The sequence below is a fragment of the Pseudorasbora parva genome, chromosome 17, assembly GCF_024679245.1.
Source record: "Pseudorasbora parva isolate DD20220531a chromosome 17, ASM2467924v1, whole genome shotgun sequence".
Taxonomy (NCBI): Eukaryota; Metazoa; Chordata; class Actinopteri; order Cypriniformes; family Gobionidae; genus Pseudorasbora; species Pseudorasbora parva.
Genome location: NC_090188.1, coordinates 41,518,894 through 41,544,518, shown reverse-complemented (window position 1 = coordinate 41,544,518; position 25,625 = coordinate 41,518,894). Strand labels below are relative to the sequence as shown.

Here is a 25,625-nt window from a genome sequence, read left to right as displayed (position 1 = left end):
GCGCCGTCGACTTCTCTGGGCTCGGAGGCATCTGGGATGGACCATCACACAGTGGAAATGTGTACTGTGGTCAGATGAATCAGTATTTCAGGTATTTTTTGGGAGGAATGGACACTGTGTGCTCCGGACCAAAGAAGAAAAGGATCATCCAGACTGTTACCAGCAACAAGTCCAAAAGCCAGGGTCTGTCATGGTATGGGGTTGTGTCAGTGCCCTTGGCAAAGGTAACTTGCACTTCTGTGAAGGCACCATTAATGCTGAAAAGTACAGAGAGATTTTGGAGCATAATATGCTGCCTTCAAGAAGATATCTTTTCCAGGGACGTCCATGCATATTTCAACAAGACAATGCAAAACCACATTCTGCATTGACTGGCCTGCCTGCAGTCCCGACCTGTCTCCAATAGAGAATGTGTGGCGCATTTTGAAGCGCAAAATCCAACAACGAAGACCCCGTACTGTTGCCCACCTTAAGACTTGTTTGCAGGAAGAATGGGACAAAATTACACCTGAAACACTTCATCACTTGGTGTCTTCAGTCCCTAAACGTCTTTTAAGTGTTGTGAAAAGGAATGGCAACATTACAAAGTGGTAAATGCTTTACTGTCCCAACTTTTTTTGAAATGTGTTGCAGGTCTGAATGACAGGAAAGGATGCATATTTACAAATGACATGAAGTTGACCAGACAAAACATGAAATATTTGGTGTTCATATTGTCTGCAATGAAATACAAGTCAAAGTAATTTTAGTAATCACTTCTTTTTTTTTTTATTTGCACATTCCATACTGTCCCAACTTTTTCTGATTTGGGGTTGTACGTCATCAAATTCCAACATATTTGATTGGCTAGTTTGGAGTGTTGTTGTATTACTGACTGTATTCAATATCCAACGTTTTACAGGAAACTGATTGATCAAAAATAAAACAGTAAAAACAATAATAATGTGAAATCATATTACAATAATTATTTCCTAGTTGAATACACACTATATTGCCAAATGTTTGGGGATTTCTGCCTTTACATGAACTTTAATGACATCCCATTCTTAATCTGTAGGGTTTGATATGTAGTCGACCCACCCTTTGCATCTATAACAGCTTCAACTCTTCTGGGAAGATGTTTATGGGGATTTTTGCCCATTCTTCTAGAAGCTCATTTGTGAGGTCAGGCACTGATGTTGGACGAGAAGGCCTGGCTCTCAGTCTCCGCTCTAATTCATCCCAAAGCTGTTCTATCGGGTTGAGCTCAGGGCTCTGTGCAGGCCAGTCAAGTTCCTCCACACCAAACTCCTCATCCATGTCTTTATGGACCGACGCTTTGTGCACTGGAGCGCAGTCATGTGGGACAGGAAGGGGCCGTCCCCAAACTGTTCCCACAAAGTTAGGAGCATGAAATTGTCCAAAATGTCTTGGTATGCTGAAGCATTGAGAGTTCCTTTCACTGGAATTAAAGGGGCCAAGCCCAACCCCTGAAAAACAACCCCACAACATAATCCCTCCTCCACCAAACTTTACACTTCCGTTCTCCTGGAAACCGCCAAATTCAGACTCATCTACGCACTCTAAAAACTGCTGGGTTGAAAACAACCCAAGTTGGCTTGAAAATGGACAAACCCAGAAATTGGGTTGTTTGAATGGGTCCATTCAATGGGTTCAAACAACCCAATTTCTGGGTTTGTCCATTTTCAACCGAACTTGGGTTGTTTTTAACCCAGCAGTTTTTAGAGTGTGGGATTGTCAGACTGAAGCGTGATTGGTCACTCAGAGAACACGTCTCACTGCTCTAGAGTCCAGTGGCGGCTGCTTTACTCCACTGCATACCACACTTTGCATTGCTCTTGGTGATGTAAGGTTTGGATGAGCTGCTCGGCCATTGGAAACCCATTCCATGAAGCTCTCTACGCTGTTCTTGAGCTCATCTGAAGGCCGCTCTGGTTATTATCAATGTTAAAAATAGTTGTACTGAATAAAAGTGAATGAAAAACGCTACAGCAGTTTTCAGTGTGAATTGTGTTTTTCAAGACAGTATAGGAACAGTATTATTTTGTATTATTATTGTTTTTATTTTTTCAGCTCTGACCAAGATTCAGTTATATTTTGATTATTTTTCACATTGAAAATATCTCACCATATTGGCATTTTTGTATATTCTCAGGCTTAATATGAAATGAAAATATCACATTCACCTGTTTTGTCTATCATTATTTTTTTATGTATTTGCATTCAATCTTCCAATGCTGATATAATTTGACATCTGTCAATACATGATGTCATGGCATTCCTGGCATGTCAATCATTTACCTCTCCAGTCTCTCACTATTGTCTGCTCATCATGAGTATCACCAGGACTGGATTATGAACCAAACCGACGGGGCCGTTATCCAGCAACCTTCAAAGCCTCACGTCACAGAGAAACTTAACACCACCAGGGCCTTTAAATACTACAGGCCAAGGCTAAATGATAAACATGCTTGATATTAAATAGTTTAGGCTACCTAAAGTGTCCTATTTTACCTAATATTTATCTGTGCTTCGTAATTGTATGCTTACTAGTGTTTTGTTAGCAACACACTAACACCAAAGTCCATTGAAATCCATTGTAATAGTTGCTGGCAATGTGTGTTCCAAATCACTGATGAGGTTTCTCATTAGTAGCCTACACTACCTTAAAAAAGCTACATAATGTGTTTTAGAACAAGTCCAAACCAGCCTGCCTGTGTGTTATCTGGTTTATATGGTGATTAGATGCCCTTGATGGTCATTATCTTTGCAGGACACTCAGCACAGGTGCCATAAACAGACCCTAAACATAATCCTTGCCATAATGTTGCCCTGTGACCTCTTGTTAAGCATTCTGAGATAGATGTTAGTTCATGATGATTTATTACAGGGAGGGAAGGTGTAACTGAGTGTCTAACACACACGTGTTTTACGACTCACAGTATGGATAACTGAGAAACAAATCATCTGAAGACAAACACAGTCTGTGATTAAAGACGTCAAGAGTGCTCCGCTCCATATGCAGGGTAACTGACGTGAAGCTGCGCATTTTCTGCTGTACTGGTTCCATTAGACTTCTGTTAAATTCATGTTTTGGGCTGTAACTTCACTCTTTGGGCATCTTAAGAAGGCAGAGGAGATCTTCAGGTGCTCTCAGCTGAATAAAGGAGAAGAATGAAGAGATTTGGTCGAGCTGAACCTGATGGGCCTGATAACCTTGAGCTTCAACTGACTGATGGAGTCTCGAGTCAGGTGAGGAAACCATATTATTATACCATGAACTGTTGAGTTCAGCATAACTCACATTTTAAACCTTTGTGTTGTATTTACTTTGATTTTTGTATGTTTGGTATACAAGTCAGTGCAGCCAACCATTGCTTCTCCGGTATCTGTGGCATCAGTTAAAGATGTGGGACGGTCAGTCGCCCACCTGGCGTCCTATGCCAGAGGCCGCTGGAAACATGTCGCCCGCAGGGCTGGGAGGAAGAAACACACAGGTATGTATAACAAATGTATGTGTACAACAGGACTAAAGGCACATCGGAGTAAAAGAACAATATTTCAGATTATATTAGAGCAACTTTGGTGGATGATGTGGTAAGTCATGGCTCTGAGAGTGAGGGAAGCTGGCCAGAGAGTCCACACACATCTAAGCCGGTTCACAGTATCATCCATCATAAGGACATTCAGACTGTATCTGTATCTACACACTGTCCCGTATCACTTTACTGTATTGCAAGTTGGCTAGTGCTCCTTTAGTAACAAAATATGGTAGTTTTGTGTAACATACAGTACGGTACATAGCACTGTACCATTGAGATTGTACTGTGGTGTGAAGTATAGTACTGTGATGTACAGTATTATGTCATTTGTAACCTTTCAGTACTTTCCTTTTTTACTTTCATTTTTGGTTGTTGTGAAAACCTTTGTTGGTAAAAAAAAAAAAAAGAATAGAAACTGTAAGTGTTGCATTGCTTCACAGAACGCTAACTGATGAACTGAATAAAAACAGTGAAAATTAAAGACTACAGTAGACTAGTGTGTTCCCCCTGATCTGAAAGTGTATTCATATGATGCAAGTGTGTATCATTTTGTCATCAGAGTTACATTTTGACAAAAGAATGTTATTTTGATAGCAGAGTTTCAATTTGACACAGATGTGAACGGTATATTTCCCAGTGTTGTGTCATGTTTACTTGTGTGTAGAGTTTTGGCACAATGAGCGAAGTTTTGCAAAATGTGTTCAAGCAGCGGGCAAAAACTGTAAGAAGAAGTATTAAAAAAGGTACATTTACAACTGATAAAAAATGTGCGATTAAGTTGCAATTAATCACGAGTTAACTCATGAGAATCATGTGATTAATCGCGATTAAATATTTGAATCGATTGACAGCCCTACATTCGCCACAAATAATTTAATCTAGTAAATTGCACATTTTAGAGAATTAATCGAAAGCAAAGAAATCACGTTTAGAAGAGATTAAACGTGACAATATATGTTTTCCTGTTTTTTCAGTGCATGGTACTTTGAAATATACCATTTACTGAATGAACATTACATGGTTTTATGTGGTATTTAATAGTACCTCCATGGTACATGTCCAAATTATTGTTTGGAAGGATATGTTTGAAGGTCAACTACCGTAGTATATTATTTTGTACAATATTCATGAGTGCTTCATATCTTTGTACAACAAGAATTTGGAATAATTATGATTTGTCAATGTCTTAGAAATAAGTCTCTTCTGCTTGCCAAGGCTGGATTTATTTTTAAAGAAAAATACAAAAAACAAACAGTAAAACCAGTACTATTGTTAAATATTATTACAATTATTAATAACTGTTCTCTATGTGAATACAGAGGAACATTTTATTTCTGTGATCAAAGCTGAATTTATCATAATTCCTCCAGTCTTCAGTGTCACATGATCCTTCAGAAATCATTGTTTTGATTTTCTTGATTGAAAGTAATAATAGTAATAAAAACATCTTTATTAAATAGCAAATAGTATTGCATTTTACAATATATTTCCAAACAATGTCCAAAAAAAAGAAAGAAGGTCACTGTGGTAGCCTAGTTTTTGCCGTAATACCAATGCTAAATGTAAATCGTTGTGTCTTTTTAGAGGAATATGTAGGCAGTAAGTACAAGGGTCTGGCAACAGATGAAGATGCTGTAGATGGACAGAAGATCCAGCTGAATAAAAGGCTTCTGGATCACTTCAGAGGTCTGGCGGCCAGCAATAAAGACACAGATGAGGTAACATGAAACAAATGCTCCACTTCTGGTGAACTTTGGGAGACGCGGTGTCATATTTGTCAGAGTCACACAGTGGTATTGATTTTGCTTCAGGTGGACCTGCAGTTGCTGAATGATGTCCTCTCACATGGAGCCGACCCAAACTCGGCAGATAAATACGGCCAAACGGCCCTGCATGAGGTTAATGTTTGACTCCTTATGTAAGACATATATTTCGTAAATTGTCATTCTGGATTGTAAATGTTCAGCTGAGGCTTGTATTTGAATGTTGAGAATAAAATTGACGTCTTGTCTTTAAATGGCTGTAAAGCGTTCACAGAGCTTTGTGTTTATTATTGGTAGATATCTCGGGCGTGGAACGTGGACGTGATGCGTTTTTTCCTGGAAAGAGGAGCTGATTTTCAGAGGCCCGATACCTTTGGAGTGACTCCTCTTCATGTAGCCGCAGCGCTGGATTATGAGGAGATGATGCACTTCCTGTTAGAAAGAGGAGGTGTGTGTTTAGATTCAGCATTTATTTGGTATTTAGAGCACCCTTTCCATGGTAACGCAAGATTTCAAGACGGTTTTTCACAGGATGAATCTTGAGTTAGTAAGCTTTCAAATGATATATAATTTGTCAACATTAGATTAGGATAAATATAGGATATAACTGTTTTAAATATGCAGTGGCGAATGGGCCCACCGGTGGGCCAGTGGCAGTTAAAGGTGCACTATGTAGTATTTTTGCAGTAAAATATCCAAAAACCACTAGGTCGGTGTTATATATTTTGTTCAGTTGAGTACCAACAATATCCCAAATGTTTCCAACTATTTGTAAATTGTGAGAAAATTGCTATTTTAACTAAGGACCGGGACGTGTCAGCACAGCGTTTGAGGAAGTCACCTGTCAATCGCGTCATATCTGCGTTACCCTCGGTTTTATTCTGCAGAAGCGCTTTACTCTTAGCAGTGTGAACATGTCAGCAGCGCCGAGCGAACGCACAGAGTAACGTCATAACATCATTTTCAACACACTTAAATGTATCTAATATGATAAACAGAGCTGCATTACCTTATAATCATAACCGGAAAAAGTGGAAGTGCGGGCGCCCGGCGACTGTGTCCCATCCCGTCATAATCAAAGTCCCGGTACTCGCGAGCCGTGTGTGTGTGTAACAATCGCTCCAGCGGCCGTGCTCAGCTCCATAACACTCGGTCCTGCTCTGCTTCACACTACAGTAACGTTAATAACCACATCCATGAACGTGATTTCTGCCCGAGTCCTATTTTCCACCGGCTGTGAGGTGAAGACCACATGTCCCAAGATGCTGCGCTCAAACTTGGCGTCATCAAACTACACCTTTGTTTAGAATAGGCGCCCTCTAGTGGACGGAAAGTTGCATAGTGCACCTTTAACAGGTTATAATAGCTTGAATGTAACTCTACAGCCTTGCTTCATGTAGTATACGCAGAGCCATGAACACAAATGAGCCCTGCCTCCACTCACTCACACCAGCTCTGAGATCCACTCGCTCAACTTTACTCAAATTACTGTAGTAAACGCTGATGCTAATGGTATTCAAACCATATTCCCGTTCTCTGTCTCAGTCTGACTTCTGAAAATCTGTATCCTTAGAAAATCTTTAAACATCGTAAAACGTCAGTGGAGGAAGACATATAGTTCTTCATAACATCGTAAAACACATCATATACACCTGCTATATAGCTTTATTTTTTTTATTTATTTTTTGCATTCATAGTTAATGCAGCGGTCATAGATAATGATATGCTAAAGCCCCGCTGTACATGACACGATTAGTTACACACACACACACAAACATATATATATATATATATATATATATATATATATATATATATATATATATATATATATATATATATATATATATATATATATATATATATATATATATATACACACATACACACACACACACATACATACAGTATATAAATTAATACTTTTATTCAGCAGGTTCACATTAAATTGTTCAAAAGTGACAGTAAAGACATATAATGTTACTTATATTTCAAATAAATGCTGTTCTTTTGCGATTTCAAGTGTTCGAATCAAGTGTTTCCACACACACACACAAAAAATTAAGCATCACAAATTTTTCCAACATTGATAATAATCATAAAGATTTCTGGAGCATCAAATCCTCAGGAGAATGATTAGTGAAGGATCATGATCACTGAAGACTGGAGTAATGATGATAAATTCAGCTTTGATCACAGAAATAAATAAAAAATGTAAGATACTGCATATTTAAATTTCACAATTTTACTGTAAATTTGATCAGATAAATGTAGCTTTGGTTAGACTTCTCTCATATATGTATTTATTTATTTTAAAAATCGTAACTTTTGTACAGTAATGTGTATGTTGTCTGAATTTTCCTTGTGATGGCAGCTGACATTGAAGCTCGCACATTCAAAGACAAGCAGACCCCGCTGCACTTTGCCTCTAAGAATGATGCTGTTGGTGCAGTTATAATGCTACTGCAGAACGGAGCGGACATCGCTGTACGAGATTATAAAGAGAGGACGCCTCTACAGCTGGCTGCCAACTTCGGTAAGGCTATTATTAGCAAGCCCATGCACAGATAGACTTGACTGGTGCTAAAGGAACTGCACCTCCAGTCTCTGAATAGACAAGTGTCCATTTTTGCAAGACTTTGGCTAGACGACTGGGTCAGAGCATCTCCAAAACTGCAGCTCTTGTGGGCTGTTCCCGGTCTGCAGGGGTCAGTATCTATCAAAAGTGCTCCAAGGAAGGAAAAGTGGAGAACCGGCCACAGGGTCATGGGCGGCCAAGGCTCATTGATGCACGTGGGGAGCGAAGGCTGGCCCGTGTGGTCAGATCAAACTGGAGCTCAAATTCCTCCAGAAGTTAATGCTGGTTCTGATAGAAAGGTGTCAGAATACACAGAGCATCTCAGTTTGTTGCGTATGCGGCGGCATAGCTGCTGACCAGTCAGGGTGCCCATGCTGACCCCTGACCCCGCCGAAAGCAAACAGTGGCACGTGAGCATCAGAACTGGACCACGGAGCAATGGAAGAAGGTGGCCTGGTCTGAGGAATCACGTTTTACATCACGTGGATGGCCGGGTGTGTGTGTGTGTCTCTTACCTGGGGAACACATGGCCCCAGGATGCACTAAGGGAAGTAGACGAGCCGGCGGAGGCAGTGTGATGCTTTGGGCAATGTTCTGCTGGGAAACCTTGGGTCCTCCATCCATGTGGATGTTACTTTGACACGCTCCACCTACCTAAGCATTGCTGAGACCATGTTCAGCCTTTCATGGAAACGGTATTCTGGTGGCTGTGGCTCTTCCAGCAGGATAATGCTCCTGACACAAAGCACAAATGCTTCAGGAATGGTTTGAGGAGCACAACAAGAGTCTGAGGCGTTGACTTGGCCTCCAGATTCTCCAGATCTCAATCCAATCGAGCATCTGTGGGATGTGCTGAACAAACAAGTCCGATCCATGGAGGCCCCACCTCACAACTTACATGACTTAAAGGATCTGCTGCTAACATCTTGGTGCCAGATACCACAGCGCACCTTCAGGGGTCTAGTGGAGTCCATGTCTCGACGGGTCAGGGCTGTTTTGGTGGTCATAATGTTATGCCTAATTGATTTAGTTAAGCAATATCACACAGGCAAAAGAGTTTTCCCAGATATTGCAAATGCAATATTAATGTAAATACTACAGTTCAATAAACAATAAATTGATATTCATTTAATTTTTTTTACATAGTAATGTAAATTTTGCCTGTTTTTGCTCCATTTCACCAATGATAGTATAGTTACAAACCAAGCAAAATAGTTTCCTCTCAATGCAATGAATCAATCATCTTTACCAATTCCAGCAACAAAGGACATATAATACTCTAAAGCCTAGTTCACACTGCCCGATTTTTGCCCCGATTTTGAGTCGCCGACAGGTTTTGCGAAATCGCCGACAAATGCCCGAGATCACAGGCAAATCGGTGCTCGTGCACGCGAGTGACAATCACGCAGTGTGAATAATCAAAGATGCGATCAGAGAGAATCGCCGACGAGTCGCCGACGCCGGTGAGATATTTGGCATGTTAAGCCTAGTTCACACTGCCCGATTTTTGCCCCGATTTTGAGTCGCCGACAGGTTTTGTGAAATCGCCGACAAATGCCCGAGATCACAGGCAAATCGGTGCTCGTGCACGCGAGTGACAATCTCACAGTATGAATTATCAAAGACGTGATCAGAGAGAATCGCCGACGAGTCGCCGACGCCGGTGAGATATTTGGCATGTTAAATATCTGGACCTGTCGGCGATTGAAACTCCTGCTGTGTGAACAGCGTTCTGACTGAAAATTACACCGACAGCCAATGAGAGAGTGAGATACAGGGCAGCGGGAGGTTCAGAGAGGAGTTATAAAGCAGAATTTCAGTATTTTAATAGATATATTTACAATTCTATCAAACAGAAACAAAGGCCAAACATTTGCACATCCAGCCACAGCAGCAGCACATTAAATAATTATTTATTTACCTCAAACTGTCTTTGCAGAACACAATCCTGGCTCCCTCTGTCTCTCCAACAATTTCTTCCGCCATAATCTTTTTTCTTTTTCTCCACAAATCAGCGCACATACAGTTTGAAGCAAACTTTGTGCAGTTTATCATTTTTAATAACAATTCCAAGTCTCGCGCGAGAACTCCGGTCTGACGCACGTGTGATCTCGCGTTGTTTACTTGTCACATCGCACGTGTGTTTGGGAAACGTAGTTTGCGCACCGGAGAGAGAGAGAGTTGTCGGCGATTCTTCCTCTTGTTCAGTCATGCAGTGTGAACTCCTCTGTCGTCAAACCATCGTGCAGTGTGAACACAGCAGTGACTGAATGATACCCCAGATAGTCATGCAGTGTGAATAGAGCAGTGACCCGACGAGTTTGAAAATCGTGCAGTCTGAACTAGGCTTTAAATATCTGGACCTGTCGGCGATTCAAACTCCTGCTGTGTGAACAGGGTTCTGACTGAAAATTACATCGGCGATGACCGACAGCCAATGAAAGAGTGAGATACAGGGCAGCAGGAGGTTCAGGGAGGAGTTATAAAGCAGAATATCAGTATTTTAATAGATATATTTACAATTCTATCAAACAGAAACAAAGGCCAAACATTTGCACATCCAGCCACAGCAGCAGCACATTACAAAATTATTTATTTACCTCAAACTGTCTTTGCAGAACACAATCCTGGCTCCCTCTGTCTCTCCAACAATTTCTTTCGCCATAATCTTTTTTTCCTTTTTCTCTACAAATCAGCGCACATACAGTTTGAAGCAAACGTTGTGCAGTTTATCATTTTAAATAACAATTCAAAGTGTCGCGCGAGAACTCCGGTCTGACGCACGTGTGATCTCGCGTTGTTTACTCGGCACATCGCACGTGTGTTTGGGAAACGTAGTTTGCGCACCGGAGAGAGAGAGAGTTGTCGGCGATTCTTCTATTTCAGTCATGCAGTGTGAACTCCTCTGTCCTCAAACCATCGTGCAGTGTGAACACAGCAGTGACTGAATGATACCCCAGATAGACATGCAGTGTGAATAGAGCTGTGACCCGACGAGTTTGAAAATCGTGCAGTCTGAACTAGGCTTAACAATGTTCTATGGTATTTAACTAGCTAAGTATTTGTTTTCCTGCCCTCCAAAATGTCTGTGCATGGCCCTGCTTATTAGTCTATAAAGTCATAAATAATGCCTGTCCTCAAGCTCTAACAGTGGACAAATCTGAGGACTGCTGTGGAAGAAATCTCTTCTGTTTGACGTCTGCATCCAAGCGTATCATGAAAGATATTGTGTGTGTGTGTATGTGTGTGTGTGTGTGTGTGTGTGTGTGTTATGTACAGATAGAAGTGAGGCAGCACGTTTGCTGCTGGGCTTTGCAGCAGATGCTGGGGTGCAGGACTCTGACGGACAGCTCTGCATTACTGCCATGATCTCCAAAATGAGCCCTGTGGTGAGTAGCCAAGGGCTGTGAAAGTTAATTAAAATGTGAAGATTAGCAGATGCTCCCAGAGGGACTTTTAAATAAAAAAAATAATATTAGCAAAAGCCATTAATCCAAGACAGACACAAGTATTGCTACTACATTTTTGGAAATACAAAGTAAAGTAAGAAAAGTGCAAAAAAAAAAAAAAAAAGTTTTGCAAGGTTTACCTAGAGATCACAATCATGTGGCATAATGAAGACTAGTGAACAAAAATTTAATTAATTAATTTTAGTAGCATCTATAGGTCATCGCTCAGCCCTTTCCAAGTACATAGAGAAGCTACGGTGGCCAACACAGAACAGAAATGTCGTTGTCTAAGACAGCAGAGAGTAGCTAGAGCTCTGTAGAAAAGTATGTCCATGGCGGCGCAAAAAGGCAAGTTTCACATTCCTGTTTTTAAACCCTAAAAAATACACTACCGTTCAAAAGTTTGGGGTCAGTACAATTTAATTAAATATATATATATAATTTTATTCAGCAACGATTCATAAAACCTGACAGTAAAACATTCTAAAAAAAAAACCGAAATATTTCTATTTTGAATAAATGCTGTTCTTTTGAACAAATTTCCACAAAAATATGAAGCAGCACAACATTCTTTTTTTATTTTTTTATTTTTTTATTTTTTTTTGAGCATCAAATCAGCCAATTAGAATGATTTCTGAAGGATCATGTGACACTGAAGACTGGAGTAATGATGATAATTTCAGCTTTGATCACAGGAATAAACTACACTTTAACATATATTCAAAAAGAAAAGTTATTTTAAACTGCAATCATACTTTACAAAATGACTGTGTTGTAAAACTACCAATCCCAAACTTTTAAACAGTAGAGCACTTTTCAGTGACCATCCTCTTGGTGTCGACAGGCTGATCTGGCAATGAATCAGTTCCATATGAAAGACCGAATGGCCCGAAAACAGTTCTACTACCTTCATCTTTTGGAGCCAAAGCCGGATGACAAGACAAACCCAAAAGGTTCTGATCCATCATCACCGGTACATCTTTAAACCTATGTCATATAAAGTTCCTCGATTCAGGTGCTGCTGCACTGGATTATGAGAACTGTCTCTGTCCACAGCTGGAGTTTATTGTCAATGAAGGTAAACTGGATCTCATCATGCACCCTGTAGTGCTCAAACTCATCACGGTCAAATGGAACTTATATGGCAGGTAAACCCATATGAAAGTCCAATGATGACGCTTGAGGAAACATCGGCTGAGATTCACATCCGATCACATGTTTTCCAACAGAACGGGCGCATGGATACTCCTGCTTCTCAACTTCCTATTTATCATCTCCTGGACAACAGTAGCCATATCTGTGTCAGTACGTCCAGATGGAGATCGATACAATCTTCCTCAGGTAAGACTACCTGCTGTTTATAGTGTGGTTATGCCTTATTTTGATGGTCAAGTTGGTCACACTTTAGACCAGGGGTGGGGAACGTTGATCCAGAAGGGCCACTCTCTTGCAGAGTTTAACTCCAGCCCTGAAAAAAACACTCACCTGCCTGTAACATCAGTAATCCTTCAGGTGGGTTTGATTAGGGTTGGAGCTAAACTCTGCAAGAGTTAACGTTCCCACCCCTGCTTTAGACATTCAACTAACTATAAAGGCTTCAACATACTACGCAAGAACAGAGAAAAAAAGTTCTCGCTCTCAGGGCCCTGGTTTGGGAGTTCTCTCAGCTTGTTCTCAACACATCGCCTGAGCAGAACTTTTTTCTTGCGGGTGTCCGAGAACTATCGTGTGATTGGTCATACATTTAAAGTGGGCGTGGTTAGTGCAGAGAAACACAGATGATCAGCACCTGCTTTTCTCGTGAAGTATGGAATGAACTGGCCATAACAAACTTTATTCTTGTTCTTGCTACCTCAAAAAAAAAAAAAAAAAAATCTGTTCTTGCAGAGTATGTTCCAAGCTTAAGTGGCTTGTTTCCTGACAAGCACAGTTTTATTTCCCTGTGTTGATGGTCCAGGACATTATTTAAAGGCTCTTCCTTTGTTTGAACATTATGTCGAACACCCTATGCAAACTGCTGTATGAGCTATTCCTCTTTCTGCTTATAAACACGCTTACACATAGAGTACGTGCACTCCTCTTTGGTAGGACTGGTGGCGTGTGTTGCTGGTGGTTTTGGCACTCGTGCTGACGGTGATCGAGGTGTACAGGGAAGTGATGGAGATCATCCGTTCGAGGAGGAAACTGAAGCACTGGCAGCGCTGGACTGTGCAGAAGATCAATGAGGACTTGAGCTGCACTCACCCCATGTGGCCTGAGGTAACACACTAAACCATACAGCTCTTATTCGAGAGGGAAAGATGAAGGATAATATGCTTATGGACTGATCTCATGATCTGAAAAGGGTTAGTTCACACAAAAATTTAAATTCTGTTGTCATTTGCCCACCTTTAAGCAAGCATATATGAGCTCCCATTTACCATATTTGATGTGCGTTGATCAATATTTGTACGTGAATAAAATGTTAAATAAAATCTGTTCATCAAATAAAGGAGTCGTTTCTCTTACACTCTAATCATATGGGGTGCTTTTTATGAGGTGTTTGACATTTTGATGAGTTTTGGTTGATTGGAGTGACAAAAATCTATCAGGTTTCATTAAAAATCTTCAGAGTTTGGGACGACATTACAGTGAGATTTTTATTTTTGGGTGAACTCATACCTGCACACACACATGACCCAACTTAAATTCAGAATTTTAATTTAAAGTTCACTGTGGTGTACAGTATATATTGATTTCTCATAAATAAACAATTCATTTAAATTAATAAATGTGTTTTGCTTTATTATACAGGAACGCAATTACTTAGAAGGCCAAATTAAGTATGTTCGAAACCTGGAAGGAACCTACACTCAAGACCCCTGGTAATGTATTCAGAATAAGCCAATGTAGATTGTGAATTAGTGTACAAAAAAGAATATACTATCTGAGTAAGTATGCGGATGTGTCACCCACAGGAATATATTTGATTGGCTAGTGTATTTGCTGCTGCTGTCCGTTCTGGGCATCCATTTGGCAGACATATTCCTAGTGTCTGACACACTTCGACAGAACAGTCTTCGCCTCTTCGCAGTGTCCATTATTTTCCTGTGGTTAAGGCTAATGAAGCATGTCCGAGCTTTTAGGTAATGTACAACTTTGGGATCTTGACCTCCACTGGCTCTTGCAGGTCAAGACCATTTGATTGTAGAGGAACTGATTATGATTTACAAAAATAAAGTAACCCATACTATAAAAACATCTTTCTTTGCAGGGTGAAATATTTTTTTAAGTCTCTTCTGCTTATCAAGGCTGCATTTATTTGATAACAAAAACAGGAATATTATGAAATATTATTACAATTTAAAATAATGATAATGTTTTATTACATATATTTTCATATGTAATTTATTTATATGATCAAAGCTGCATTTTCACCATCATTTCTCCAGTCTTCAGTGTCACATGATCCTTCAGAAATCATTCTAACACAGAGGTCTTTAAGCCTGCTCATGGGGATCCACTGTCCTGCAGAGTTTAGCTCCAACCCTAATGAAAGAGCTGAAGCTAATCAAGATCTTCAGGATCACTTGTTGAAAATAGACAGGCAGGTTTGCCAAAGCAGGTCGGAAATAAACTTTGCAGGACAGTGGGTCCCCAGGAGCAGGGTTGAAGACCTCTGTTCTAATAGCATGATTTGCTGCTGAACGGACTACTAACTACTAACAGACTACTTGTTGTGGACTACTTACATGAACAAAATTCTCAGATGATCCTCTAATAGATTATCCAGTAGATTCTCCAATGATTCTCCAAGGATCCTCCAATAGATTATCCAATAGATTCTCCAATGATTCCCCAACGATCCTCCAATAGATTATCCAGTAGATTCTCCAATTATTCTCCAATGATCCTCCAATAGATTATCCAACAAATTATCAAATAGATTCTCCAATGATTCTCCAATGATCCTCCAATAGATCCTCCAGTAGATCCTCCAATGATTATCCAATAGATTCTCCAATGATTCCCCAATGATCCTCCAATAGATTATCCAGTAGATTCTCCAATGATTCTCCAATGATCCTCCAATAGATTATCCAACAAATTATCAAATAGATTCTCCAATGATTCTCCAATGATCCTCCAATAGATCCTCCAGTAGATTCTCCAATGATTATCCAATGATCCTCCAATAGATTATCCAATGTTTCTCCAATGATTTTCTAATGGATTATCCAATGATTTTCCAATGGATTATCCAATGATTCTCCAATGATCCTCCAATAGATTATCAAGTAGATTCTCCAATGATTATCCAATAGATTCTCCCACATATTCTCCAATGATTCTCCAATGATCCTCCAATAGATTATCCAGTAGATTCTCCAATGATTGTCCAATGGATTATCCAATAATCCGCCAATAGATTATCCAGTAGATTCTCCAATTATTCTCCAATGATCCTCCAATAGATTATCAAGTAGATTCTCCAATGATTATCCAATAGATTCTCCCACATATTCTCCAATGATTCTCCAATGATCCTCCAATAGATTATCCAGTAGATTCTCCAATGATTGTCCAATGGATTATCCAATAATCCGCCAATAGATTATCCAGTAGATTCTCCAATTATTCTCCAATGATCATTCAATAGATTATCCAGTAGATTCTCCAATGATTCTCCAATGATTTTCCAATGATCCACCAATAGATTCTCCAATGATCCACCAATAGATTCTCCAATGATCCACCAATAGATTCTCCAATGTTTCTCCAATGATCTTCCAATAGATTCTCCAGTAGATTCTCCAATGATTCTCAAATGATTATCCAATGATCCTCCAATAGATTATCCAGTAGATTCTCCAATGATTCTCAAATGATTATCCAATGATCCTCCAATAGATTATCCAGTAGATTCTCCAATGATTCTCCAATGATTCTCCAATGACCATCCAATAGATTATCCAGTAGATTCTCCAATGATCCTCCAATAGATTCTCCAATGATTCTCCAATGATCCTCCAATAGATTCTCCAATGATTTTCCAATGATTCTCCAATGATTCTTCAATGATTATCCAATAGATTATCAAGTAGATTCTCCAAAGATTCTCCAATTATCCTCCAATAGATCCTCCAGTAGATTCTCCAATGATTCTCAAATGATTATCCAATAGATTCTCCCACATATTCTCCAATGATTCTCCAATGAGTATCCAATAAATTATCCAATAGATTCTCCCACATATTCTCCAATGATTCTCCAATGATTCTCCAATAGATTATCAAGTAGATTCTCCAATGATTATCCAATGGATTATCCAATAGATTCTCCAATGATTCTTCAATAGATTCTCCCACATATTCTCCTATGATTCTCCGATGATTCGCCAATAGATTCTCCCACATATTCTCCAATGATTCTCCAATGATTCTCCAATAGATTATCAAGTAGATTCTCCAATGATTATCCAATGGATTATCCAATAGATTCTCCAATGATTCTTCAATAGATTCTCCCACATATTCTCCTATGATTCTCCAATGATTATCCTATAGATTATCAAGTAGATTCTCCAATGATTCTCCAATGATTCTCCAATAATTCTCCAATTATTCTCCAATAGATTCTCTCACATATTCTCCTATGATTCTCCAATGATTCTCCATTGATTCTCCAATGATTTTCCAATGGACTTGCCAATGATTCTCCAATGGATTCTCCAATAGATTCTCCAATAGATTCTCCTATGGATTCTCCAATAGATTCTCAAATGGATTCTCCCATAGATTCTCCAATGATTCTCCAATGATTCTCCAATGGATTCTCCAATAGATTCTCCCACATATTCTCCTATGATTGTCCAATGAGTGTCTAATATTTCTCCAATAGATTATCCAGTAGATTCTTAAATGGATTCTCCAATGATTCTCCAATGATTGTCCAATGATTCTCCAATGGTTTCCCCAATGATTCTCCAGTGATTCTCCAATTTATTCTCCAGTGATTCTCCATTAAATTGTCAAAAGTTACAGTAAATAAAAGTATAATGTAAAAAAATATATATGTCTACATCAAATAAATGCGGGTCATTCAAACTTTCTAATAATCAAAAGATTCCATTTCATGTTTTCCCCAAAAATAGGAAGCTGCACAACTCTTTTTAACATTGATAATAAGAAATGTTTCTTAAGCAGCAAACCATTATATTTCAATGATCATTGATTTCTGAAGGATAATGTGACACTGAAGACTAATTATGCTGAAAATTCAGCTTTTTTACCGGGAGAAATTATATTTTAAATATATGAGCATAGATTTTTTTTATTTATTGTAATAATATTTCACAATATTACTGTTTTAATTGTCAAAATAGCTAAATCATAAATTGTCAACTGCTCAATTCTGTTTTAAGAGATGTATTGTGTAAAATAAACCGTTTTTTAAAGGAGATCATGAAGCGTCTTAAACAGTGGTCATCTGAGAAAAAGCTTGGCTTAGGAACACCTGGTCAGTGGCAGTTACCATAGTTATACCATACTTATGCTGTAAAGCAAGGACCTCAGATATAATGACAACACCTTTTTGGTCTCCTGGCTGATACGGCACACAGAGCACCTGAAGCTGAATAAAACCACCTGGTCAGTGGGCCAAACAACAATGCTTCCACGTCTCAGGTTTCTCTGAGACACCACAGGTGGCCTTCTCTTTGTGAGCTAGGTAACCAAGGGAATATATGGTCAGTGTTAAAGTAACCATAGAAACATAAGGACACAGGGTTTGTACACCATGTGTTCAGTCATTTCTGAATGCTACTGCAGTATTTCCACATATGCTGGAATATCATTTCACTTTTCAAGCAATGGCAACTATAATTAAGAAAGTTTAAACAAATTTGGGGAAAAAAAAAGTTTTTTAACCAATTCTTACCTACCCTGCCTTTAATATCTTAAAATGACCCTAAACTTTCCAAGAGTTGTATACTTTTATAACGTTAATGGAACTTTAAGTCAAAAATTACAGTACAATTTGTCTATGGTGACAATGAAAGAGATAGCTCCCCAAACACAATTTTTTTGTCATTTACTAACCCGCATGTGGTTCCAAATGTCTGCAGAACATAAAGATATTTTGAAGAACGAGATTGGACCCCATTAACTTTGATTGTATAAACAAAAAATATATAGACCTTTTATTAAATATATTTTGTGTTTAGTAGAAGAAAGAAAGAAAGAAAGTGGTTTGAAAGTTCATAAGGGTGAGTAAATGATAAATGGACTGCATTTATAGAGCACTTTCAACAGACCCAGCCAGGGTTAGGTGTCTTGCTCATGGACACCTCGACACTTGGTCAGGTTCTCACTTCTGAAGACTTTCGGGAAGATTTTCGCACTCTATTAGCCGACACTGTGACATGATTTTACTCCAGGTAAATGTCTGATGTTATTCTCTAGAGCTATGGGTCCCTTCATTGTCATGTTGGGGAAGATTGCAGGAGATGTGCTACGTTTCCTCTTTCTCTATATAGAGATCTACATTCCATATGCCTGTGCGTTCTGGATCATATTTGGAGGTACCGTCACAAAGACTTACAGTATAGTTAAAGACGTGATGCATGAGACATAAACGTTTCCTCCACTGTTCTCAGGTTTAGCTGCAGTGCCAAGTATGCAGACGGTTCCTGAGCTGCTGTACAGCCTGTACCGCATCACCCTGGTGGACGAGTATGAGTTTGATGCCATGGTGGATGTGGACCCAGTGATGGCCTACCTTCTCTGCGGAACATTTCTGGCCCTGTCTGCGGTTCTCTGTGTTAATTTACTGATCGCTCTGCTTTCTGACACATTCCAAAGGTATGAATAAGTCATATGTGCTTTTATGACATGCTTTTGGGGGTGTGGGTAGTTAATGTTGTCATAAACTGGCTTTCTTATGAAAAAAAAAAAAAGAAAGTGTTCCGTTCGGGAGGATTTAGGGGAGTGGAAAATATTTCATCCTTCATATCTCCAAAAAGTCTTTAGTTTTATTATATTTATAAAAGAAATATGGACTGTACCGAGTCTTTCCGGAAAAAAACGAGCGCCTGGAGGCGTATCGTGTGGGCGGAGCTAAAGAATGACGAGCGCGCAAAGCGGTGACGTCCTCAAGCGTGGAGAAACCCATGGCTATCTCAGCTAATAGATATATGATCCAGAATCAGATTCGGAGGCTGAAATAAACTGAACAGGAGAAACAGCAGCAGCAGGACGTCCATCTCTGTGGTATGGACTGTATTTAGTGGCCTGTCAACATTTGTGTGTCTTTACTCGCAGTTTATGAGGACATGATTCTGTTTATGGACTATTGTATGCGACTAAACGTTAGCAGTAGCCAGCAAAACAGTTTTGCACGTCAGACTAGTGTAACGTTATACAGAGAACAGCAATGGAGTCCGTTAGCGCATTTGAATGACGAAGCACGCGATCGTGTCGTTTACTGATGTTTACTCACGCGACAGCAGCATAACGTTAGACATTTGAAGCAGTTTTACTCACCGGCTGCTTCCAAAGCAGGACCGAACCTTTATCGCTGGGACCGCTCCGTCAAAAACACACTTCTTTGGTATGATTTGGTGAAGTCCTGTGACAGCAGTGACCGTCGAGATCCACTTTGCGATGCGACTGAAGCGATGTTGTGAAGCTTCCCGTTATTTCTGCGTTCAAATCGGTTCAAATGCAGCGCTGCCTTCCCGGAATGCTGTGCTGAAGCGTTGAAGTCGCTCGACGTCACCCATAGGAATAAAGTGGAGCGCGGCGCGACCAACTTGAAAGAGTGTTTATGGGCGTGCATTTCCTCTCTCGCTCTAGTCACGCGCGCGCACCCTACCAGGAGAAGAGCCCGTACGGCCCATACAAGGACCTTCCACTCTTTTAACGTCAAGCCGAGCCATACTTGAAAAAAACTCTCCGAAACTTGTGAGAAACCGGAAGGAGTATTTTTGACTCCATCAAACGTCCAACATTAGTTTTTGAAACTTTGTCCATGTTTAGGATGGGAATCCAAGTCTTTAACAGTGTAAAAAGCTCAGTATGCATGAAACAGCATTTCACCCTGCGCTGGGAAGATGAATCTGTATTTAAACTGGGTCATTAATGTAGTAGAAATGTGACAATCTTTTTTTAATTTGGAGCTTTCTAGACTGTGAAAAGACAGAAAATGTATTTGTCTCATGGGGATGAAAGACAACAATTCCCAGAGCTGAGGTAAGCGCGACCGCGGCATACATTCACAGTGCGTGTTCAGTCTGGCACGTTTCAGTTCATGCATTTGGAAGCTTAACTTTCATAGGAATAAATTTGAGAAGTTAAAACACTTACATTGCTCCGCCTGCCGCACCGTTTAAACATGAATGCCTGAGGCTGCAGCTGCGAGCTGAGTGCTGTGAGTGTGATCTCCATCCCCCACGCGCAGGTTGAAAACATGTGGAAACGGCCCTCTCTGCTGGCTGTAGTCTTTAGCCTCTGGCCAACAATTTATCAGATGGGGGTGGGGGTGGGGGTAGAGAGAAGCACGATCATTTAAATATATTCCACTGTTTCTACTGATATAAAGACATATGCTAATCGCTGAAGTAACCCTTTAACCCTTATGCTGAACGCTTGTGTTTGCAGGGTCTATGACAACGCGCTGGCCAATGCAGTGATGCAACAAGCAGCTATCATCCTGCAGATAGAGGAATCCATGCCTTGTCTGAGACGTTGCTATGACAACGAGCACATCCACCGCCATTGCGCTCCGCTTGGAGAATTCTGTGATGATGATGTCACCACTAACCCAGATCAGCATGCTGAGATGAAGAAGCTTACGGAACAGATCAAGGTTTCTACGTTAAAAACTACTGGAAGCTGTTTTTTGTTATTGTTTTTTTACATGTCTTTTCTTACATCTCAGAATAAACTGATACTTTGCATGTCCTGCAGGATACTTTAGATACATATCTGGACATCCAAAGAGAGACAATTTCACCTCAGTTTGCCAGTGCAGATGCTAGAGATGTCACAAGGTTGGTCGATGAAACATCTTTGAACTTCTTGGTCTTAGATTGTTAAAAAAATATTTCCTGTTACCATCTATACACCGATCAGGCATAACATTATGACCCTGACAAATCAAGTGAACAATTTGTTGTCAAGTTGATGTGTTAGAAGCAGGAAAAATTGGCAAGCATAAGGATTTGATAAGGGCCAAAATTGTGACGGCTAGACGACTGGGTCAGAGCATCTCCAAAACTGCAGCTCTTGTGGGCTGTTCCCGGTCTGCAGTGGTCAGTATCTATCAAAAGTGCTCCAAGGAAGGACCAGTGGAGAACCGGCCACAGGGTCATGGGCGGCCAAGGCTCATTGATGCACGTGGGGAGCGAAGGCTGGCCCGTGTGGTCCGATCAAACAGACGAGCTACTGGAGCTCAAATTGCTCCAGAAGTTAATGCTGGTTCTGATAGAAAGCTGTCAGAATACACAGAGCAGCTCAGTTTGAGGCGTATGGACCAGTCAGGGTGCCCATGCTGAACCCTGACCCCGCCGAAAGCACCAACAGTGGCACGTGAGCATCAGAACTGGACCACGGAGCAATGGAAGAAGGTGGCCTGGTCTGAGGAATCACGTTTTCTTTCACATCATGTGGATGGCCGGGTGTGTGTGCATCTCTTTCCTGGGGAACACATGGCCCCAGGATGAACTATGGGAAGAAGGCGAGCCGGCGGAGGCAGTGTGATGCTTTGGGCAATGTTCTGCTGGGAAACCTTGGGTCCTCCATCCATGTGGATGTTACTTTGACACGCTCCACCTACCTAAGCATTGCTGAGACCATGTTCAGCCTTTCATGGAAACGGTATTCTGGTGGCTGTGGCTCTTCCAGCAGGATAATGCTCCTGACACAAAGCACAAATGCTTCAGGAATGGTTTGAGGAGCACAACGAGTTTGAGGCGTTGACGCGGCCTCCGAATTCCCCAGATCTCAATCCAATCGAACATCTGTGGGATGTGCTGAACAAACAAGTCCGATCAGTGGAGGCCCCACCTCTCAACTTACAGGATTTAAATGATCTGCTGCTAACATCTTGGTGCCAGAGACAACAGCACACCTTCAGGGGTCTAGTGGAGTCCATGCCTCGACGGGTCAGGGCTGTTTTGGCAGCAAAAGAGGGACTGACACAATATTAGTAATGTGGTCATAATGTTATTTCTGATCAGTGTAAATTATTGTGACAAGTGATTTTCCTGGAAAGGCTACGTTTTATATAATATTTTAACAGAAGGAGAAGCGCCACACCTGAGAAAGAGGGACATCTTAAGACTCTTCACAGACTTGAGAAAGACCAGCAGAAGCAGAGTCAGGACATGCGTGAGCTGAGGGCTGAAGTGAAGGAGCTCCACAGCTTGCTCCTCAATCTGATCCAACCCAAGACAAGCTCTACATCATGTAAGAGACTTCTGCATTTATTATGGAAGTCTGTGGGGCAAACATGCTGTTCATTGCATGTTTATTTCTGCCCATTTTTGCTGGTTTTTAATGAAAGATTAAAGGGTTAGTTCACCCAAAAATGAAGATGATTTCATTAATTACTCACCCTCATGTCGTTGGACACCCGTAAGACCTTCGTTCATCTTCTGAACACAAATGAAGATATTTTTTTGAAAGCTGAGAAAGGCTTCAGAAAGGCCTCCATTGGCATTCAGTACATTCCCACTCACAAGACCCATAAAGGCACTAAAGACGGCGTTACAAAGTCCATCTCACTACAGTGGCTGTACAATAATTTTACAGGTAGAAAATAGTTATTGTGCACACAAAAATCAAAATAACGACTTTATCCACCAAGTTAGTGACGTGAACTCGACGCATGCGAGAGAATATGATGCAGATCCGCCGTTCATGACCCAGAAGAGGAGGAGCGAGACTGACAGTGAAGACAATAACTTGGCGGATAAATTCATTATTTAGATTTTTTTTTTTGCGCACAAAAACTATTCTCGTCGCTTGGTAAAATGATTGTACAGTCACTGTAGTGAGATGGACTTTGTAATGGTCTTTAGTGCCTTTATGGGTCTTGTGAGTGGGAATGGACTGAATGCCAATGGAGGCCTTTCTGAAGCCCAAGCAGCTTTCAACAAAAATATCCTCATTTGTGTTCTGAAGATGAACAAAGGTGTTACTGGTGTCCAACGACATGAATGAAATAATTTTCATTTTTGGGTGAACTAACCCTTTAAGTAGCCATTAAATCAAAATTATCAGTGCATGTTTAATGACAAAATGCAGCTTAGGTTCACCAGGAATATCGTTTTACGTATGTTACTGTTTCTGCAGCCACTGATGAGGACAAGACACACTCAGAGACAAAGCAACCTTAAACCGGAGAGCAACACCTCAGAAACTGATGAAGGAAGTTCTGAAATCAAGATTGAATCCAGGAGCAAGACTTGGAAATGACTTCTGTGTAGAATGTCAGATTATTTTGTGACCCACAGTTGTTTTATTATTTTTTCTTAAGTTATGCGATGTACTGTAACAATATAGGTTGGCATCTGTGTACTTTATCTTAATTAATGAGGTTTTATTTAAATATTAAATATGAGACTAGCACAGAAAAACTTTGAACCCACCAAAAACTTGAAAGTTTACTTTACTCATTATTTACTCACCTTCATGCCATCCAAAACTCCTATGCTGCTAATACACACTGGTCAAAAGTTCAGAATCATTACGATTTTTAAATGTTTATGAAAGACGCCTTATATGCTCACCAATGTTGCATTTATTTGATAAAAATACAATAAAAATACAAATACAATTTAAAATAAATGTTTACTATTTGAATATATTGTAAAATGTATTCCTGTGATCAAAGCTGAATCATCATTATTCCAGTCTTCAGTGTCACATGATCCTTCACTAATCGCTGTCATATAATAATAATAATAATAATAATAATAATAATAATAATAATAATAATAATACATTTTATGTATAATGCACTTTTCATTCTGAAGAATCTCAAAATGCAACAATGGAAAAAGAGAAAAATAACAAAAATGTATACAAAGTAAAAATATATAATAATACATACAATAAACACATAAAAGCCTTATGATATATTGCCTTATATGATGATTTCATGCTCAAGAAACATTTCTGATTATTACAAATACTACAGAAGAAAGAAAATGTTTTTGCTGCTTACATTTTCTCTTCATCCAAGAATCTTGCAAAAAGGCATCACGGTTTCTACAAAAAGCAGCACATAGACCGCTGTTTTTGACATAATAATCACTAACAAAAAAATGATTTCTGAAGGATGATGTGACACTAAAGATGATGCTGAAAATCACAGGAACATGGGCGCACACACACACACACACACACACACACACACACACACACACACACACACACACACACACACACACACACACACACACACACACACACACACACACACACACACACACACTATCAGTGTTTCCCAACCTTTTTTCAATCATGATATTCTTTGAAAATGTTCTACATTTTGTGGCACCCCCTTACATACGTTACGCTAGGGGTGTAACAATACAGATTGCTCACGGTTTGGTTTTATATGATATGATAAATTATATCACGGTTTTAGATTCACGGTTTCAGTACGGTTCGGTATTTGCTATGTTCAGGGGAAAAAAGGACTAATAAAAATAAAGAAAATAAGAACAAATAACTTAAATACAAGCAGCAGCACAAATAAAAACTATTGAGTAAAGATACTGATAAAAAACAATGCTTTTCAGGTTTTTCAGGTAGGTTTTTCTAACATTTGGTAGAGAAATTGATCAAATGTAAAATAACTGCATATAACACTGTTTAAATTAAAGATAAATCCTTATTAAACTTACAAAAGCTATTCAATCAAGAGCAGTGAGTGATGTCCTTGTATTTTATTTGACATTAAACAGACAGCAGTAAAGGAAATGTAGAAAAAAAGAAAATTTAATAATTATTCATAATCACTGATAGGCTACTGTTTTCAGATTCAAAAATGTGATGTCATGCTAGTTTAGATCAACTGTTGGTTTCCAAAAATGGTAATTTTTTCCAAATATTAGAAAAGACAGCCTAGAACAGCCTTCACGCCATGAGCATCGGATTGTCATATGCAGGGAGTTTACAAGATAAAACAGCCTACAGTGTTGGGAAGGACAGCTCATTTTTACGTGAACAATTTATTTAGAAAAACAAAACAATAAACAAAAAAACATGAGTGGTTACTATTGTGAATTGTCACCAAGGCAACA

At 39.7% G+C, this 25,625-nt stretch overlaps 1 protein-coding gene across 2 annotated transcripts; it reads left to right on the top strand.

The window, feature by feature from the left end:
• The first annotated feature begins 1,921 nt into the window (after window positions 1–1,921).
• On the top strand, window positions 1,922–24,172 carry si:ch73-193i2.2 (transient receptor potential channel pyrexia). Of its 2 annotated transcripts, XM_067421874.1 has the most exons (20): window positions 1,922–3,026; window positions 3,128–3,252; window positions 3,359–3,497; window positions 5,127–5,260; window positions 5,354–5,440; window positions 5,603–5,753; window positions 7,680–7,841; window positions 11,163–11,272; window positions 12,177–12,305; window positions 12,389–12,480; window positions 12,562–12,673; window positions 13,421–13,591; window positions 14,126–14,196; window positions 14,290–14,457; window positions 18,775–18,893; window positions 18,969–19,173; window positions 20,971–21,178; window positions 21,280–21,362; window positions 22,613–22,779; window positions 23,668–24,172. In XM_067421874.1, exons 2-20 carry the CDS (start codon window positions 3,175–3,177, stop codon window positions 23,709–23,711), a joined length of 2,430 nt encoding a protein of 809 aa, XP_067277975.1. In that variant the 5' UTR covers window positions 1,922–3,026; window positions 3,128–3,174; the 3' UTR covers window positions 23,712–24,172. The 2 variants fall into 2 exon arrangements, with proteins under 2 accessions (XP_067277975.1, XP_067277976.1); XM_067421875.1 differs by lacking the exons at window positions 1,922–3,026; window positions 3,128–3,252; window positions 3,359–3,497; window positions 5,127–5,260 and having other exon boundaries at window positions 5,382–5,460; window positions 23,668–24,169.
• The last annotated feature ends 1,453 nt before the right edge of the window (window positions 24,173–25,625 follow it).

Excerpts from the sequence above, each read along its gene's own strand:
- si:ch73-193i2.2 (XM_067421874.1), top strand. The coding sequence starts at position 3,175 with ATGAAGAGATTTGGTCGAGCTGAACCTGATGGGCCTGATAACCTTGAG. Across the intron at positions 3,253-3,358 it reads CTGATGGAGTCTCGAGTCAG|TCAGTGCAGCCAACCATTGC; the intron begins GTGAGGAAACCA and ends TTGGTATACAAG. Across the intron at positions 14,197-14,289 it reads ACCTACACTCAAGACCCCTG|GAATATATTTGATTGGCTAG; the intron begins GTAATGTATTCA and ends TGTCACCCACAG.